Source organism: Melopsittacus undulatus, chromosome Z (genome assembly GCF_012275295.1).
Source record: "Melopsittacus undulatus isolate bMelUnd1 chromosome Z, bMelUnd1.mat.Z, whole genome shotgun sequence".
Taxonomy (NCBI): Eukaryota; Metazoa; Chordata; class Aves; order Psittaciformes; family Psittaculidae; genus Melopsittacus; species Melopsittacus undulatus.
The window spans coordinates 103,627,925-103,647,101 of NC_047557.1; the positions used below are offsets into that span (position 1 = coordinate 103,627,925).

Sequence of the window (19,177 nt, forward strand, 5' to 3'; positions counted from 1 at the left end):
ACTCAGTATTTGTTTTCAAATCTTCAATCAGCAGTTCAAATTAACTTATGTCATACCTGTTCTTGGGATACAATTTCTGTGTTATAATCCAATACATTGCTAAGCACGTAACAACTCATGCTCTTCCTGGACTCATAATCAAAGTATTCAAAGAGTGGGTGAAAATGTTTTAGTTTCAGAACTGTCAGGATGTTGTTGTAAGTATCAACAGGGATTTTCAAAAGTCTAGTCAGCTCCTTTGAAACAGCACTGCTTGTTGCAATACTAAAAAAAAAATACATGCAAAAGACAATATTAATTAATAGTCCACACATGCAGACAGATATAAAGTCTGTCTCAATACAAATTCTGATGTATAGCACAGTATCTAAGCAACTTGCTGAAAAAGAGAAAGGAAAAGGTATCAAAACAACTTTTATCTTTCTCTTTAGGATGTACAATGGAAAATGCAAGTTTTAAGTTGCTGATGGCAGAAGCAGAGATTGTGGCTGCAAATTCAGCAAGGGAAGAACTCAACTGCTGTAAGGGATGAACAGATAATGACTACACTCTGCTTGGCACACACATTGTGTACTGTAGAGTGGCGCAGTAGGATTTATGCACAGGTGAGCAAGTCCTGGTTAGTCAGTAGTGTATCATGATCCTTTATAGCTTGGACCAAAGGCACTAATTTCACACATCAAACTATGTTTGCTATTTTGCTAAATATGAAATGCAGAAGTCAAGATTTTAAAGTATTAATCACCACGCCAAAGAGAATGCAGGAGATATTTACTTACTGTTCTAGATTAAGTTTGTTGAATATTTCCACGGTTGTCTCCAACACCTTATCAACATAGTCAACACGGTCTGGGTAGCATTTCATAGCCAAGTTAATGAGAGAAACTTGCAAAGACACCACATCCTCTGAGGGCATGTCCTGACGAGACTGAAATTTAAGACAGCACTGACTGGATTAAAAAAAAGCACATAACTTGCAAAACCATCCCAAAATGGCATGCAAGAATACCCAGCATACCTGTATAACAGTAGCCACCTGCTGTGAAAATATGTCAAACAGTTTGATATCTGCTGGGATACCAGGTCCATCTTCACGATGTGCAAATAAAGCTAACCTGGTAACACATAAAGGAAAGAAGTTTGGTCAGCAAAGTCTTTCAACTTCTCAGACACAGGCGAGAAAGAGGTACTGACAGGCAAAGCAAGTCCTTTGGTATATTTGCAAGCTCTATTACAAGCAAAAAGAAAACTAATGGAAGTCAGAAATCTCAAGAGCAACTGACCCTGGTAAATATCAGTCCTGGAAAAGTGTGTTGACAGAGATGGCAAGCTGAAGAAAGAGCAAGAAGGGCATTTCATAATCCCATGTTTTTCAGATAGAAGCAAATATTCTGTTCTAGTAGAGAAAGAAATATTCTACTCAGCTGATGGAAGAGCAAATATCCTGCATCTATTCAGTGGTATTACTGAAGTCAGATATCCAGTAGCACTCTCTGTAAAACAGTCTCTAGAGAAAATGACTTAACTCTCTGCAAAACAGGCTCTAGATGCTGACTTAACTATGCTTTGTCTCCAAAGACAGACCAACATGTTTGGTACTTTTTGCAAAGAGCAAACTATAATGCAAATTTGATGTGGAGAAGAATACTTTTTTTGGGGGGGGTGGGGCAGGAAACCAAAGCAAGAGATCACTATCCAGTACACATCCAAAGGATGCTGTAGATCTGTCTCCATCTGTAATAAAAGAAAGTCACCCCAACCACCGTTTCTGCAAAAATCAGACACAACATAAGAAACACTATAGGAAGGCAAACAACTTACCAAGGCTGCAGCATAAAAAAAGCTCAGCATTGCTATCTTTGCCTTCTAATTGCTAAGGGATTATTCTATACTGAATTACCGAAAGACTTACATACTAAATACAAAAGTATTTAGGAAAAAGCACCTGATCAAAATTTTTAAGTTATTAAACTTTAATTTTGAATGAACTTTGGGTCTGAAACAAAAAAGCAGGCAAGAATAGGCTGAGGTGCCAAGGAACTTCACTGACAGTTAAAAACAGACATTGAACTACTATTGTATTTCATTAGGGTGGTAACAAGAAGACTTTCTAAAGCCAGGATCAATCACTGCTTTTTCTCAAAGGAACAAGGCAGCTTTTCTTGGCAACAGCCCAGAAGGTAAGGCCAGCATGCTACAATGAACTGCAGGCATACAGCAGCATAATTAAAAGCTGTGAATGGCTGAGCAAGGCAAGAAAGATCCCAAAGCAGCAACGCTATTTGCAGAAAGACTGCATAACGGGAAAGCCCCATGGGAATAGGGACTACATCTTCACAAACTCCCTTGGCAGTCACAGATGTTCAATTATCTTATACCAGCTGAGATAAAGATGAGAAATGCCAACAGGCACTACCTCTATGGGGCAGATTTGCACCTTAACTACACAATATTGAAACACACAATTGCTCCTAACAACTCCAATCTAAACACAAGAACAACATCTTCCTTACATGCATGGGACAGATCCATCCTTCAATACTTGTAGTAACACTACAGTCAGAAGCACGACTTGCCATAGTACAAAGATGATGAACATCACACCGCCACACTTTTACCTTTGCCCTATAGCCAAATGAGAAAGCTCCGAAAGACACTATTAGTGGCCCAACAAAACACAGTAGTGGTAAGTCTAGGACAGGAGGCTCAGTTTTAAGTCAGTTGCTTGCTGTTGTTTTTAACAGTGAAAACTTACTGTAGAGCTAATACCAAAGCTGTTTAAGTCCTCTAAGTAGACATGACTGCAAAAGCTACTTGAGGAAAACCTTGCAAGAATCACATTGCTATGCACTAATGTAAGTAAGAAGCTAGCAAAAGGTTGTGACCTCTGTTGAATGCAGTCACAAGGCAGTTTCAGAAATTAGGTTGTTATAGGCAATGCCTTTGGGATTTGGAGGTTTTGTGGGTGGTTTTTTTTTGTTGTGGGTTTGTTGTTTTGTTGGGTTTGTTTTTTTCAGCTAACTAAATTGTGAAAACCCTCACAAAACCACAGCTGCAAAGTGCAGAAAACCAAATAATTCCTGCAAACATCTCTGGATGAAGGCAGAAAGGTTTCTCTGCCAAGTGCACAAATACTGAAAGATACTCCAATAAGACTGAAGTCCTTAACAAATAGATCTGATGTAACCTGAAGAAAACAAGCTACAGATTTGTTTTTACTATAAGATCCAAAGTTATACCATTCATGCTTAATATACTCACGCTCCATCTCAAGACATTAGAGAAGACAAGGAAACAAAACCACACCAACTATGCTCATTGTTGAATGCCAGTAGGACTCAAGATCCCTATAGCAACCAAAGTCTGTATATTGGTACGTGAACCAAATACACAAAGGAATATATATTTGTGTGCAAATGCCAGGATGAAGCTTTTCTGAGGCTTCAAAAAGCCAGGAAAGTGCATGTCCTTTCCACAATACAGAAGTACAGGCATTCACTGATAATCTGTATTGCTTCCTTTCAGGATACAGATCAAAACTTCAGTTTGATCTTAAAAGTCTTTTCCAAACTAAACGATTCTATGATTCCTCGCCAATATCTGAATTCAGTGCAAGCAGTCTTAAGCTGTACCTCCACAGGAAAAACACTTCTGGGAGAACAGAAAGGAAGTTTTTGGTAAAGTAAGAAATTAAGAAGGTATTTCCATTTCCTACTAGCTCTTTTATGAAGAGGTGTTATGTTATGCTCTTATCAAAACTGTGAGGTAAAGTATCCTAGATATGTGATTTAGCCATGAGGATTTTCAGGATTTCAAGAGATACTTATGATTGATATGGCTGTCAAAGCAGAACACTGCTACCACTTCAGCTCAGAAATATGAAACTGGTCAACACTAAAAGGGCTGTTTTCTGGCTTAATCTGATTATAAGTTTTAATCAGGCCTTAAAGCAGGTTTCATTGGAAGCTGTAAAAGCAGAGTTCAGAGGGCAGAAGCTATGTTATTCACAGCCTTAATTACACCTGATGGAAATACATAGAAACAGTGAAGTTACATGATAACAAAAGTGGAAAATTTTGAAATGCTGGAAGAATTATAATCTCCTTATGCACAACACAAACTTAATTTTGAGCCAGTTTCCACCCCCACTGTCACTCACCTGTCAATTAAAGCAATAATTATATTTTTCACATTCACATTTTGGTGCAGCTCAGCACAGGCTCTGAGAAATGGGTTCAGGGTTTGGAGGTGAAATTCATCTGGAAAAACCTAAAGTTTTAGATTAATAGTCATCATTAGTTACCAAAAAAATGCATCAAATTGAATTTGCCAATTGTTACACAACAGTAAAATGCAACAGAGTAATTCTAAAGCAGACAGCAACACAGTAAATATGGACTGGCCTACCAGTACTTTAGAGTTCCCCAAGCTGACCATGACTGGGTAAATGCATGAAGCAAGAGGTGCAAGACAAACGTGTAACTTGAGGGACCAGCTATCTATTATAATTCATACTGCAGGCACTGCAGCTCAGATGTTTACAAGCTTCTGCAGCAGAACGAGCACAAAATCAATGCATTTCCACTTTGCTCATCTGTTAAAATATATGGGATAAGGCACTAGGTAAGAGTAAGAATAATGAAGTTTTCCATTTCATGAGGAAGAGGCGGAAGCCTGAATCTGACTAAAAATAAGAGGAGTAAGAGTCCCTGTGTCCCATCACTGAAATTGAACTTAAAGCAGCTCACCTGTATGATGCACTCCATGAGGTACTCCTGAGCTAAAGCATCTCTACAGTTTACAACTTGCTCCAATATTCCAGAAAGGACAATCTGGAACAGGAGAAAGAGTCTTGCAGTGATTTGACAATTACTTTCTAAGTTTATATTCAAACTTGCACATTTAATCCAAGCAGACCAGTATTTCTAACATTTCTCAAATTTTTCCTTACTTTTTCTGATAAAAAGTCCCAGTTTTCATAAGTTCCATCCTTCAGAAGAAAAAGAAATAAAATCTCCTGGTCTCAGACATCTGTCCCTTTCATACACTGTACAATCTGCAAACTGATTTAGAACATCAGTGCTACTAACTTTGCTGGCACATGCTACTACTTGGTCTCAGCAGCACTGCTTAAAAATATTTTTCAGCAGCTATATGGTAGAACTTTCAAAGGACATACTTCTAAATAATGTATTTTCTTGACTATCATTTCATGCAGTAACAGTTCTCTTCAATGCTTTGTGAAACATTGCTTCGTTTAAGTAATAAAGTCTACCACAGAACTTTGTATGCAATACACATCCCTTCAAATCAACTCATAGGTAAAATGGGAATTAAGAAGCAAAGTTTAAAACCTGTCAACATTACACACAAACTTAAAGGAAAAATGCATGAGTCATCCTCAGTCTCACAACACGTTAACACAACTTTATTAGCCTTCAGAACTTTTACTCAGGTGAAGAGTTTGAGAAGCACCAGGATTACTGAACTTTCAGCACAACTGCAACACTTCAAGCTGCCTATCTGAAAGTCCAAACTGGTTTCACTTGGAAAAATAAGTCAAAAAGCATTGACAGACATCCTACCTGCTTGTATCGTTCCACATTAACACCTTCCAACTGACTGAGGCGAACCAGGTTTGTTCCCACTAGGATCCTGAGTTCCTGCCTTTCTCGCTCCCTTTTCTCTCTGTCCCGACTATGGCCCTGGTGTTGCATTCGCACCCAAAGTTTGTTCATCTCAGCAAAGTTCAGTAGCACAAAATCCATTGAATCACTAATGTCTCCAGTGGTTTCTTCACTGCAATTGAGGACAGGTTAGGAACAGGAAGTCTGTCAGAGGTATTCATCCCTCTGGTGAACATCCCATTTTAAGCAGGTAAGAGGGTACAGAAGTGTATAGTAAAGTATATAAAGTATATACTATATAAATGTATATAAACATATAAATGTATATAAAGTGGGCTCATAAGAAAGTTTCATACCCTCTCTTGTGAGAAACCTTAGTTCTAAAAGAGAATTCTGTTGTGGTTTAAGCCCAGGCAGTAACTCAGAACCATGCAGCCGCTTGCTCACTCCCCCTCTTCTTCCCTCCCCACTGGCTCCAGCAGGAATGGGGAGGAGAAGTGATAGAATGTAAACACCACAGGCTGAGACAAGAACAGTCCGGTATCTAAGGTATAACACAAACCACTGCTGCTACCGCCAATAATAATAATGATAAGGGCAATAACAAGGGGGGAGAATACAGAACTAAAAGGGGAAAACAATAAGTACAAGTGATGCACAGTGCAATTGCTCACCACCTGCTAAACAATACCCAGCCCAACCCGAGCAGTGATCTGGGCCTCCTGGGTAGCCCCCCCCAGTTTCTATACTGGGCATGATGTGCTGTGGTATGGAATACCCTTTTGGTTACTTTGGGTCAGGTGTCCTGTCTCTGCTTCCTTCCAGCTTCTCATGTCCCTCCTCACTGGCAGAGCATGAGACTGAAAAGTCTTGATCAGAGTAAGCAACACTTAACAACAACTAAAAACACTGGTGTGCTATCAGCATTGTTCTCAGACTAGAGCTGAAAACACAGCACTACAGCAGCTACTAGGAGGGAGAAAAATAACTGCTACAGCTAAACAGAGGTTCATACCCTGCATTGTGAGAAACCTTAGGTTTGAAAGAGAATTCTTAATGAGCAAAATACCCATCAGAACTCTACAGACTTGACAGATCAACCTATCTCAAACCCAAAGAAAGTCACACAGAAGATTTAAATAGGTTATATTTAAAACAATTTTTTAAAAATTCTTCCTGGGAGGGTGCTGAGGCACAGGGTGCCCAGAGAAGCTGTGGCTGCCCCATCCCTGGCAGTGCTCAAGGCCAGGTTGGACACAGGGGCTTGGAGCAGCTGCTCCAGTGGAAAGGGTCCCTGCCCGTGGCAGGGGGTTGGAACTGGATGAGCTTTAGGGTCCCTTCCCATCCAAGCCAGTCTGGGATTCTATGATCTTACTCTGCTTGCTCGCCTTCATCTGGTAAGATATTCCTGGTACACTGCAGGAGATAGTTCCTAAGAAAGAGGCCTCTAAGAGGATGCTGTACTCCACGGCACATCTCCACTAGGTCTTTCAAAATATCTTTCCTGGACTGTGGAAATGACTTGACATAGACAACACCCACTGTTATCAGGAGATATCTGCAAAAGGCATAGAATCAAACAATAAATTATAAATAACAACATACTTAACAGTAAGTTTCTTTCTTCCATCCTGGCAGTATTATCAAAGCACAGAAAGAAATACAACATCATCTAGGTCCCATAATTTTGCATATTAGATTAGCTTTCAACTCCTGTTTTCCTCTACCAGATAACACAGAAAGTCTGCATAGCCACCTGGCCTCATCACAACACTTTATGCATTGGATCTTTGAATCTTTAAGTGCTTAGCATACATCAAGTTCTGAATGCTCTCAGATTAGCTTGTCTATACTTCCAGCACCCCACTAAACTGGAAAACATCTCCAACACATATAGATAAGTAATCTGCTATGGTGAAGCAGTTAATCCTCTTTCACACTTTAGTCTAGCAGGAGAGCTATTATGCTCTTCAGAAATCCCCAGGCCTGTACCCATTCTTTCAGCATCTCTGTATTAAGTGAAAGGTAGAAGGGACATGCAAGACACAAAGGACTGATGCTCCAGTATATTGGAGTCCCCTTCAGCTTAAGAGAAAAAAACTCACAACACTCAGGACTTCCACATATTCTGTTTAGAGGCCTGAAGCCTCTGAAACCTCTGTCTCCTTCGTGGATGTGCATGGAACCTTCATGAAAGCACCAGAAATGTTCATGAGGGACAGTAAGAGTCAACATCAAGCAGGCAAGAAGACAACTCAAATGATTATGCAGAGGGGTAAAGACATCATGGTAGTCATTAGCCAAACTCCAGAAACTGCATGAGGATGCAGCCTTGTGTCTCCAAAGCCTCTTCCTGGCATGAACATGTCAGGAGTTAATAACTGCATTACCAAGCAAAATCCAAGTCCTAGGTCTGACTATCTGGATCTACTCCAGCCCAACGGTAATATATTTAAAGATAAGCCTTCCAATATCATCTCTAGCATGCTAACACCAAGAGCACATATTCAGAACCAGAAAGCTTTTTAAAATTAAGTCACAGAAATTTTCAGCTTTCTTCTCACATTTCTGACCCTCCAAGAGACAGACAGTTATGAAGCATCTGCTCTGTGTGAGACTTTAAGATTTGGATCCTCAGGTACAAGTTCATTAACAGATAATTGAAAATGTTAATAAATGTGTAATCAATCTCAGTGATCAGAAAGTGGTACTTATGTGGTACTGATCTTCCATTAGTACTGTGGTGCTCATCTTCCGCTGACCAGCTCTTTACTCAAAAGCCAACTTTTTTCCAGTATCAATGTGCTTCCATCTTGGTCAAGTGCAAAACAACACACTGGCAGAAAGAATTGACCTTCTAAAGTTGCACTCTTGGCCTAAATCTCAGAAGTCTCACAGCAATCCTCTCTTAAGATATGCAGAAATGCTGCTCACCATTGCAAACTGCATTCTTGCTGTGAAAGCAAGAATGCAGAGTCAATCATTATCTGCACCCAGAGTCTGACCACTATTGACTACTTTTAACAAATGGTAACATACACACACTTACAGTCTTGGAATAATATTTCCAGCATACTGTACTAGCTCATAAAGGTCTGCCACTTTCCTTCCTTTGGCAAATTCATCTGTCAGGTAGACTTCCAAGTAGTGCAGCTCATCAGAAATTGCCATGTCTTTCGCATAGTTAAGGATTTTAATTTAAAACATTTACAACAGATTTACATACTAATTTTCTCATTCACACCAAAAAGGAAAGATGCTGTACCAAATACAACCATGCCCAAGTAGGCAGTACTTCTGAAACAATAATCACTATTGGGATAAACATGCACAACTAACCCCAAGCCTTCATTTGTCAGTTTTAGCATATTAGAAAAAAGAAAAAAACCCTAAGTCAAAAGAGCAAGCAAATGATTGTGATTGAATAGAATATCTAAAGTAACTGCATACTATGTCTTTAGAAGAACATCATCCATACCTAGAGAAAGCAGTATTTGAATATATTCACATTCTGTTCCTAAGTCGCATAAACTTCTTCAGATACCACAGTATGCACAAGTAAACACACTGAGGAACTATATGTGATTAGAAGCTAATAATATAACAAAGAGCAAAAAATAAGTTGGTTGTACAGATTTTTGGGCTAGCATAGTGCAAACAGAGTCGTTTTACAGAGCTGATATTTTATATGGACCTAGACTACTGAGAGCTCTCAAAAAAGACAGAAAATACATGGAAAACTTGCTTTATACCAAAGGGAAAAGACAAATTTACACACTGAGCAAATATGTGTATCTTTTACAATATATTCAGGTAACTAAATACTGAGGGAAAAAAGTGCTAGTAAATAAGAGACAGATGAGATGCCATTGTAGCAAAAAAGCAGATGAACATTTCACTCAATGCTTCAACTATTTGTTTCCTCTTCAAAGGATACAGAGCTCATAATAGCTCTTTGGAGATAACATAGAAGTCCGCAGCTCACCAAGCATGTTGGAAGCATGCTTCAGAGCATCCATGAGTTTGTTTTTGTCCTGTAGAAGAAAGAGAGAATACTCTGTAATACCAGGCAACCACAGTATTTTAGAAAGCTACACTTTTAGCCTTTAAAAAAGCAGATGGAGAATACACACTGCCAGCAGACCACTGTTATAATTCTTCTTTTCCTACTTCTTGTCCAACACCACCACCCTACTGAAAGCCACAGTTTATTAGGCTTCATATAACTTAGACTTATGATGCATATAATCACCTAGCACCACAGGATACCAGGCAAACTTCTAATCTACCACCTATATATACTTGGGTTACTTCTCTTCACTGTACTGAAGATTAGTATTGATTTACTGGTTTACCAATAGCAGACAAGAAGTTTCATTGCATTTTAAAGTGACACTCTTACCAAGCATCTCTTCATCTGGAAAGACTGCACCTTCACAGCCTGTATGGCTTCATCCAGGAGTTTTTCCTGTTCATCCTGAGGAGACTGCTGTGTTATTGGCTGGAAGAAAAAAAACAACACAACAATAAAACAAACAAAACCAAACAGAATTCAATAATTTTTATGAAGCTGTTTATGACTTGATTCAAACCAGATTCCTGCAGTTTAGAATACAGTGCAAGTGACACTGCAGTGTAACCACTCAAGAGTTATCAAATAGCTGTGTGATATGCAAGTGAGAGAGCTCCCAGGACTTCACAGAAACCTCAGGTCAGGGGTGAGACTGGTTATGAGTAGCCTGTGAACACCATTGCTTCTTGGAGTGCACAGCCAAAGGGACAGAACAGGCTCAACTTTTCCCTTCTAACATCTAGAGGTCAAGAAGCCAGTGCAAGATCTGACAAGAAAAATCTTCAAGAGAATGCAAAGACATCCTTAAGCTGAGAGGAAGCACTGTTACTTCTTTACACAGAGTTTCAAAGCAAAGCCCAGACTGCACACACTGCAAGTGCACAGATGCTTTCCTGTACTCACAATTCTCAGTTAACTGCTGTCTGAGCCACAGGACTCTATTAAGGACAAGCTTCAGATAAGCAAAGGATAAAGTATAGCCAGTGTTTTCTGGAAGGCAGAAGTGACTTTCAAAAGGCAATAGAAAACTGAAGAGAAGCAACAACTCTTCATGTCTGCTACTAATCCAGTGACCTCCTCCTCTTAACTCTCCTCAAAGGCCTTCAACATCTTTTGCCTTTCCAAGGATCCTATTGCATTTCCTTATGATTCAGAGAGCATCCTCTTTTTCACTATATCTCAGTAACAAGCTAGTAGGCTATTGAGCTACATCATCCTATCATTCTTAAAACTAGTATCCTCAGTACCAACTCCTTTCACACAGCCCATGAGTGCAGTCCCCATAAATGTCTTCTGAGCACTGAGGTTAAAACTGAGATCTTCATTAAAATTGAGAGATTTTAACTTGTCAGAACTTCCAGGTTATAGAGCACTGCAGTCTGGATACACCCCTGTTTTCTCTATACTTAATTACATTCTTGTTCTGTAATTGGAATCTCTCTAAGGAGACACAGACAGTATTTGCCCCTTGTTCTCTCCATACCCTTTTCCACATACAGATTGCCTCCATCACATCCAAACAGGCAGTGAAACTGCCCTTGAAGATTTTCTATCACCCAGCTAGACAAAACTAAGGCTGATCCAACATTCATGATAATCCTCCTTCAAGGAAGAAGTTATAGGAGACAAAGGTTCCTTCCAACCAACACTTCCATGACTCAATGTGCCTCAGTAATACTCAAACCATGCACAATAACTAATTAACAAGTCTATTTAGTCAACAGAAAAAGCCACTTATGCTAATTAGAGTGACTGCATGTCTTACAAAGCTCTCTATAATTAATAACAAAGTGCAGCTCTTTCAAGAAAGAATTTAAGCATAAGGCAACAGTAGCATTCAGGGCTAGATGACCCTACTTCACAGGCCATTCAGTAGGTACAAACTCTTAGAAAACCTCCATCTGTGAAGCAAGAATGTTCTGCCAGAAAACTCTGCTGCAATTCCTAAGCTTTATTTATTCCACAATAGACTGGAATTTCAGAAGATGACAGTGCTGGGACTGGTGTGCAGTAATATCAAAACATCTTTTAACAGATTTGCTGAATTATGCCTATGACAGAACATCTGTCAAACTCTACCATCCTCTGAACCTAACACTAATGTTTCAGAGAAGATACATCACTACTAAACTGAGTATCTTATGATGTAACCACATCAGATATCTCTATGTTAAAGCACAGCCAGAAACAGCACAATAACATTGACACTAACCAGAACTTCCCACGTCCCCTTTTTCTAATTGCCATTAAGCTTACAGTTACCAGTCCTGCTGTGCCATCCTTAGTTGTCCATAGGGCTGAGTAGTGCTGTGAAAGCTGTTTAGGCTGTAAAGCATCAAATAAGCCAGAAGACTAGTTCAGCTGACCCACAGTTTACCATTCATGCTACAACCACATAAAACATTGCAAGTAGGACTGTGAGAAGGCAGCCTTTTGAGAGCAACACTAAGTTAATTTATCAAAACACTTCTTTGCTACAGCCCCAAGAAGTAGTTGGCAGAATACACATGCATCACTTTCCTTACTTTTGGTGTGAAAAACACTGGTTAAAGCATAATGGCTACTATGAGTTTGAGATTATGCTTTACATGATACCAATAATAATCTCATCAGAAATATCTAACTGAAGGTATACACTTTCTTATGCAACTTTAACCACTGCCTTTTACCAACAGCTAGGGAACTAATGGAGTGTCAGAGTCCTGTTTTCAGACCTAGCTTTCACATTTATACTAAATCAGTCAGCTTTGTATCAAATTCTGCCTGCATCAACAGAAGACATTGACAGTATTTCCGTTTCTACTCTAAATTTGAGCTGCAAGGTTCCACACTGCATTCAACACTGGGACTGTACAAAGTACATGACTGAATTCATTGACAAGCATTTCCACAATACCACAAGCGATCAAGTTTTTTCTTCTTTACCTCTTGAAGATTAAGACTAAAATCACACTTGTGTCTGTTCCAGTATAATGACTAAGAAGGTGACTGGTCTAAACAAAGATGTCAATACTACAAGGGTACTGTACTTCATGTCTAAAGAAAGTGGTATTGGCATTGTAGAGCCGCACAGGTAGTGAGACAGCCTACCACTGCCATCAGCATACAAAAAAAGCAGTCTAAAGCTGTGTTTGTAAGGAGCTGATGAGGAAAGGTGCTGTCCTTTACCTTGTGCTCACCAGCAGGGAAAGGCTCATTGAAAATGTGACGCTCCAGGGAAGTCTTGGATGCAGTGATCACAAGATGGTCGAATTCAAGGTCCTCAGGACGGTGAGAAAAGCATACAGCAAGCTCACTGCCCTGGACTTCAAGAGAGCAGACGTCGGCCTCTTCAGGAACCTGCTTAGGGTTTCCATGGGATACAGCCTTAGAGGGTAGGAGGGCCCAAGATTCTTGGTTGATATTCAAGGCTCACCTGCTACAAGCTCAGGAGTGTTGCATCCCAACGAGAAGGAAGTGCAGCAGGAGGGCCAGGAGACCTCCTTGGATGGATAAGGAGCTGCTGAGAAAACTTCACAGGAAAAAAGAGGCTTATAAAAGGTGGAAGCAAGGACAGGCAGCCTGGGATGAATACAGGGATGTTGTCCTGGTAGTTAGGGACCAAGTTAGGAAAGCTAAGGCCCAATTGGAGCTAAACTTGGCAAGGGATGTTGAAAGATAACAGGAAGGGATTTTATAGGTATGTAGCGGCTAAAAAACAGACTAAGGACAATGTAGGCCCCCTCCGGAAACTTTCAGGAGAACTGGCTCCACAGGACTTGGAGAAGGCTGAGGTTCTGAATGGCTTCTTTGCCTCGGTCTTCACTGGCAAAGGCTCTGACCGCACTGCCCAAGTCTTGGAAGGCAGACACAGGGACTGTGAAAAACCCAGACCTTGGGCCCATTGTACGAGAGGATCTGGTTCGAGACCATCTTAAGAACCTGAATGTACACAAGTCCATGGGACCTGATGAAGTCCATCCATGAGTCCTGAAGGAGCTGGCAAATGAAGTTGCTAAGCCACTGGCCATCATATTTGAAAGATCATGGCAGTCAGGTGAAGTTCCTGATGACTGGAAAAAGGGAAATATAACCCCATTTTCAAGAAGGGGAAAATGGATGACCTGGGGAATTACAGACCAGTCAGTCTCACCTCTGTGCCTGGCAACATCTTGAAGCAGATTCTCCTGGAAGGCATGCTAGGGCACATGAAAAACAACAAGGTGCTTGGTGACAGCCAGCATGGCTTCACTAAGAGGAAATCCTGCCTGACCTATTTGGTGGCCTTCTATGATGGGGCTATGGAACTGATGGACAGGGGTAGAGCAGTTGATGGCATCTACCTGGACTTGAGCAAAGCGTTAGACAGTTTCCCACGCAACATCTTTGTCTCTAAATTGGAGAGACATCAATTTGATAGGTGGAGCACTCGGTGGACAAAGAACTGGCTGGATGGTCGCATGCAGAGAGTTGTGGTCAATGGCTCAATGTCCAGCTGAAGACCAGTAATGAGTGGTGTCTCTAAGGGATCAGTGTTGGGACTGGTCTTGTTCAACATCTTTGTTGCTGACATGGACAGTGGGATTGAGTGTGCCCTCAGCAAGTTTGCCCATGACACCAAGCTGTGTGGTTCAGTTGATATGCTGGAGGGAAGGAATGCCATTCAGAGGGACCTTGACACACTTGTGAGGTGGGCTGATGCCAACCTCATGAAGTTTAACCATGACAAGTGCAAGGTCCTACACCTGGGTAGGAGCAATCCCAGGCACAGTTACAGGTTGGGCAAAAAGGAAATTCATGGTAGTCCTGCGGAGAAGGACTTGGAGGTGTTAGTCGATGAGAAAATGAACATGAGCCAGCTTCAGTGTGTGCTTGCAGCCCAGAAAGCAACCGTATCCTGGGCTGCATCAAAAGGAGCATGACCAGCAGGTCAAAGGAGGTGATCCTGCCCCTCTACTCTGCTCTCGTGAGACCTCACTTGGAGTATTGTGTGCAGTTCTGGTGTCCTCAACATAAAAAGGGCCACGAGGATGATCAGGGGACTGGAGCACCTCCCATATGAAGATAGGCTGAGAAAGTTGGGGCTGTGCAGTCTGGAAAAGAGAAGGCTGCGTGGAGACATAGCAGCCTTCCAGTATCTGCAGGGGGCATACAGGGTTGCTGGGGAGGGACTATTCATTAGGGACTGTAGTGACAGGACAAGGGGTAATGGGTTGAAACTTAAACAGCAGAGGTTTAGACTGGATAAAAGGAAGAAATTCTTTACTGTTAGGGTGGTGAGGTACTGGAATGGGTTGTCCAGGGAGGCTGTGAATGCTCCATCCCTGGTAGTGTTCAAGGCCAGGTTGGATGAAGCCTTGGGTGATATGGTTTAGTGTGAGGTGTCCCTGCCCATGGCAGGGGGGTTGGAACTAGATGACCTTAAGGTCCTTTCCAACCCTAATTATTCTATTATTCTATGATTCTATATGCAGAGAAAACAACAGCAGCAAGACTGAACAAGTTCTAACTCTTATGTTTTAAAGTCTGAGTATTTATCAGCTTACCCTTTTCTTTCTACTTCAGAAAACAAGCTACTTTCACATTCAGAATGACAGAGGTTTCCACACATGGTTATTATCAACTGACACACAAGATCACATCAAGATACACATACTCTGATAACACACACCTGAAGTTTGAGGAACTTGTGGAAAAAAACAGCTGACGGAAAGAGAACACAGTAAAAGCCTACCAACCACAGTTAGCAGGGCACACACCAAACTAGAAACTAGTTCTTCTGTCAGGTACAATGTTGAATAAAGCTGTTTACGTTCTCTATCTTCCACTTTAAATTAGGAACCTAATAACAACACATGGCATTTTCAAGTGCTATTTTATCAAAAAGTGCAACTGTGCAGTGGAGTCCTATGCTAACGTAAAAACAAGAATCTGGAACATAAGCTTTTAAAGCAGAAGATTTTGACACTGGAGAAAAGCAGCAGTACTCCATAATCACAGAATGTTCTGGCTTGTCAACAACATATACAATAAGGCATAAACTCCTGCATGAACACAAGATAAGCAAATTACAGGATTTTAGAAATGCCTGAGCCTTACCCCTATTAGATATACTGCAAATATTGAAGAAAAAAGGAGAGTTGATGTGAACACATTTTTCTGCTTTACTTGCTCTCTAGCCTTTTTTTTCCTCTGAGAAAAGGTTTGAACCACGACAAGTGCCAAGGACAGAGAACTGTCTCTTTAGCTGCACTATCAGCAGCTGTTGAGGGGAGCTGGTTTTTGGTGTGTGCTGTGCGGGGTTTTTTGTTCCTTTCAGGTTTGTTTCTTTGTTGTTTAGGTTTGTGGTTTGGTTTTAATTTTGGGTTGTTTCTTTTTTTGTTTCTTTGCTTGCTTGTTTGGTTGGTTTTTTGTTTGGTTTGTTTTTTTTAATAAAGGCTGGTGATCTGCAAGTTGCCTTGGACTTCAAAAACAAGATTTATTTTTTTTTAAACCAAAACTAGGCTGGGAGAAGTCTACTGCATGGCTGATCAGAGTAGCCAAAACAAGCTATTTTGCAGATAACAATTAGGAAAGTGTATTATCACAGCAGCAAACATTATTCTGTACCATGTCTTTCTTCATAATAACTTTAACATACATAATATTCTTCAACACACAAAGTAAATATTACACCTATTGTGTAGAATTTTGTTATTTTCTAATAGCTCCTTGGGAAGACTTCATAAGCTCCATACTTAGTTTCACACTTGATTTAGCTGCACTCTGTAGATGGTTATTATTTTGAGTCAATGTGTGACTAGTTACAATGCTTGTTTCACTTACAAATCTGGTAACTTTCAGTACTCAAGAGAAAGAATTACATAGTACTGAAATACAGCAGAATTCATGGCAAGCTTATCGAGCCTACCAAACAGCTTGAATTCTGGCTATACTGGTACCTTAAATTGGATACAGAGTACCAATAAAACAAGCAGAAGGTTTTGCTTCTGTTCCATTCTAAAGCGTATTTTCATCTAACCTCCAAATGATTAAATACCTTTCTTTAGGTAATTCGTATGCTCACATCCTGCTCCACACATGACTTTTCCTTCTGTTTACTCACATGCTTCTGATACCTGTAAGGTCCTCCACCTGGGTCAGGGCAATCCCAGGAACAGCTACAGGTTGCCAGAGAAGAGATTCAGAGCAGCCCTGAGGAGGACTTGGGGGTGGTGGCTGATGAGAAACTTAACATGAGCCAGCTTCAGTGTGCTCACAGCCCAGAAACCAACTGTGTGCTGGGCTGCATCAAAAGGAGCATGGCCAGCTTCAACCAGATCGAAGGAGGTGATCCTACCCATCTACTCTGCTCTTGTGAGACCTCACTTGGAGTATTGTGCACAGTTCTGGTGTCCTCAACATAAAAATGACATGGAACTGTTGGAACAAGTCCAGAGGAGGGCCATGAGGATGATCAGGGACTGGAGCACTTCCCATATGAAGACAGGCTGAGAAAGTTGGGGCTGTTCAGCCTGGAGAAGAGAAGGCTGCGTGGAGACCTCAGAGTAGCAGAGGATGCTGGAAAGCGACTCTTCATCAGTGACTGTAGTGATGGGACCAGAGATGATGGGTTCAAATTTAAACAGGGGAAGTTCAAAGTAGATATAAGGAAGAAGTTCTTTACTGTAAGGGTGCTGAGGCACTGGAATAGGTTGCCCAAGGAAGCTGTGAATGCTCTATCCCTGGCAGCGTTCAAGGCCAGGTTGGATGGAGTCTTGCATGACATAGTTTAGTGAGAGGTGTTCCTACTCATGGCAGGGGGATTGAAACTAGATGATCTTAAGGTCCTTTCCAACCCTAACTTTTTTATGATTCTATGTTTCTACAATGAATGAGATTTACCCAAGGTTTTTCTGCCTCCTTTTAGCTGGATATATTAGGACTACTACCAACCAGTCACCCTTGAGATATTTAAAATGAACACTACCCAAGACAGAAGATGGATTAGCTACAGAAGCAGATCAGGACAGCTGCCAGCCTACAGATGAAACCTCAGTGCACACAAGGCAATTCTGTAAAAATCACTGAGCTGCCTGGAAGTCACCAAAAATGCATAAGCATTTTTATCACAGAGGAAGCATTACTCTGCAATACTGGAGGCAACTCCAGAACTTTATATATAGGAACTCAAAAACGAACCAGAGAGAAGGAAATATTTTTTCACATATTTAAACTGCTACTTACTGCCACAAGAAGCCAAGACACATTAACAAGAATTAAGGGACTGGACTTTATATGCAGGGGATGGTGAAGAGCAGACAGTGTGCTCTTAAAATCAGTCTTGTTAAAGGTACTTAAACATCTATGTAGATTCAGCACTTCACATCACCTATTTTTTTTCCATTCATCTCTCAAGTAACATTCAGGTTTTCCCCCTCTTCCTCTAGAGGATACAGTATTAGACTGGTAACAACATATACATAACTTGAAGAAGAAACTCTGTTCCAAAAGCCTAAGAACTGTGAAATTCCTGTTTTATAAAGCTTGCACTTAGCTTCTGCCCCACAGTCCACATACTATTGCTACTGTTTATACTCTGCACTTAGGTCAATTAACATGCTGTGACGGTTGCAGCAACTGCTGCTTAGAAGTTTGATAGATTATTAAATGCTGCAGAAGACAAACTAAACAGGCAGACTTTCAAAAAAAAGCCACCTTCTCTGCAGGAACAGAAAGGGTGCTCGCTAGGACAGTCTGAAACAGCAGCCCTGGAGGGCTGGGAGAGGAACTGCCCCGGAGGGAGTGTGCGATGCGGACAAGAGGAACAAGACTGCCAGCGCTGGAGAGGAAACAGCCTGGGGCCGGCAGAAGCAGCATGCTACACCACGCAACTCGGGCCACAGGTGCAGCAGGGGTTCCCCAGCCAACACACCGACCTCCCCTGCAGTCCTACAAGAGAACTCGATGCAGCCCAGCACGGCAGTGACTGGTCTGACCCTGGCAGCGGCGGGCCGCGGGCAGCCGTCACCACTGCGCGAACTGCTACCGCGAGCATCGCAGGCCCAGCCCTCAACTCAGCCTTGCCCGGGCCGGCTGGCGGCCTCCGAGCTAAACTCCAGCCCCCGTACCCGGCCAAGAGCGCCCTCACAGCCACCGGGCGCGGCCGTGGACGGCCCTCCCTAGCAGAAGCCCCCTGGTCCAGCCCGGCCCCGGGCGGACGGGCCTGCCCTTCGGCCACCGGCGGGTGCGGGCCGGACCCCTCCCAGTCGCACACACGGCAGCGGTCGGGCAGCACCCAGTGCCCCCCAGTGCCCCCCACCGCCCCACCATCGCTCGGCTCTGCCATCCCTCACCATGGTCGCGCCGCCGTCACAGACCACCACCAGCAGCAGCACCCCGCAGAGCCGCGCACCGTCATGTGACTACGCCGCCCCGCCCCGCCCTTCCAATTGGTTCGCTCCGAGGAAGTGGAGCGCTCCAGGGCGATTGGCAGAGGGGCCGATGATTGACGGCGGAG

At 41.9% G+C, this 19,177-nt stretch overlaps 1 protein-coding gene across 1 annotated transcript in view; it reads right to left on the minus strand.

Moving 5' to 3' along the window:
• The window catches only part of VPS35 (VPS35 retromer complex component), a 28,150-nt gene extending 9,053 nt beyond the window's left edge, over window positions 1–19,097 (minus strand). The window contains exons 1-11 of the mRNA XM_005141675.3: window positions 19,014–19,097; window positions 10,030–10,128; window positions 9,565–9,661; window positions 8,677–8,800; window positions 7,003–7,185; window positions 5,586–5,799; window positions 4,749–4,832; window positions 4,160–4,269; window positions 1,019–1,115; window positions 780–928; window positions 57–264 (exon numbers count right to left, since the gene is read on the minus strand). Coding sequence (XP_005141732.1) covers window positions 57–264; window positions 780–928; window positions 1,019–1,115; window positions 4,160–4,269; window positions 4,749–4,832; window positions 5,586–5,799; window positions 7,003–7,185; window positions 8,677–8,800; window positions 9,565–9,661; window positions 10,030–10,128; window positions 19,014–19,016 — 1,368 coding nt within the window. The 5' untranslated portion in view covers window positions 19,017–19,097. The remainder of the gene's footprint in view (window positions 1–56; window positions 265–779; window positions 929–1,018; window positions 1,116–4,159; window positions 4,270–4,748; window positions 4,833–5,585; window positions 5,800–7,002; window positions 7,186–8,676; window positions 8,801–9,564; window positions 9,662–10,029; window positions 10,129–19,013) is intronic.
• Window positions 19,098–19,177: the final 80 nt, after the last annotated feature.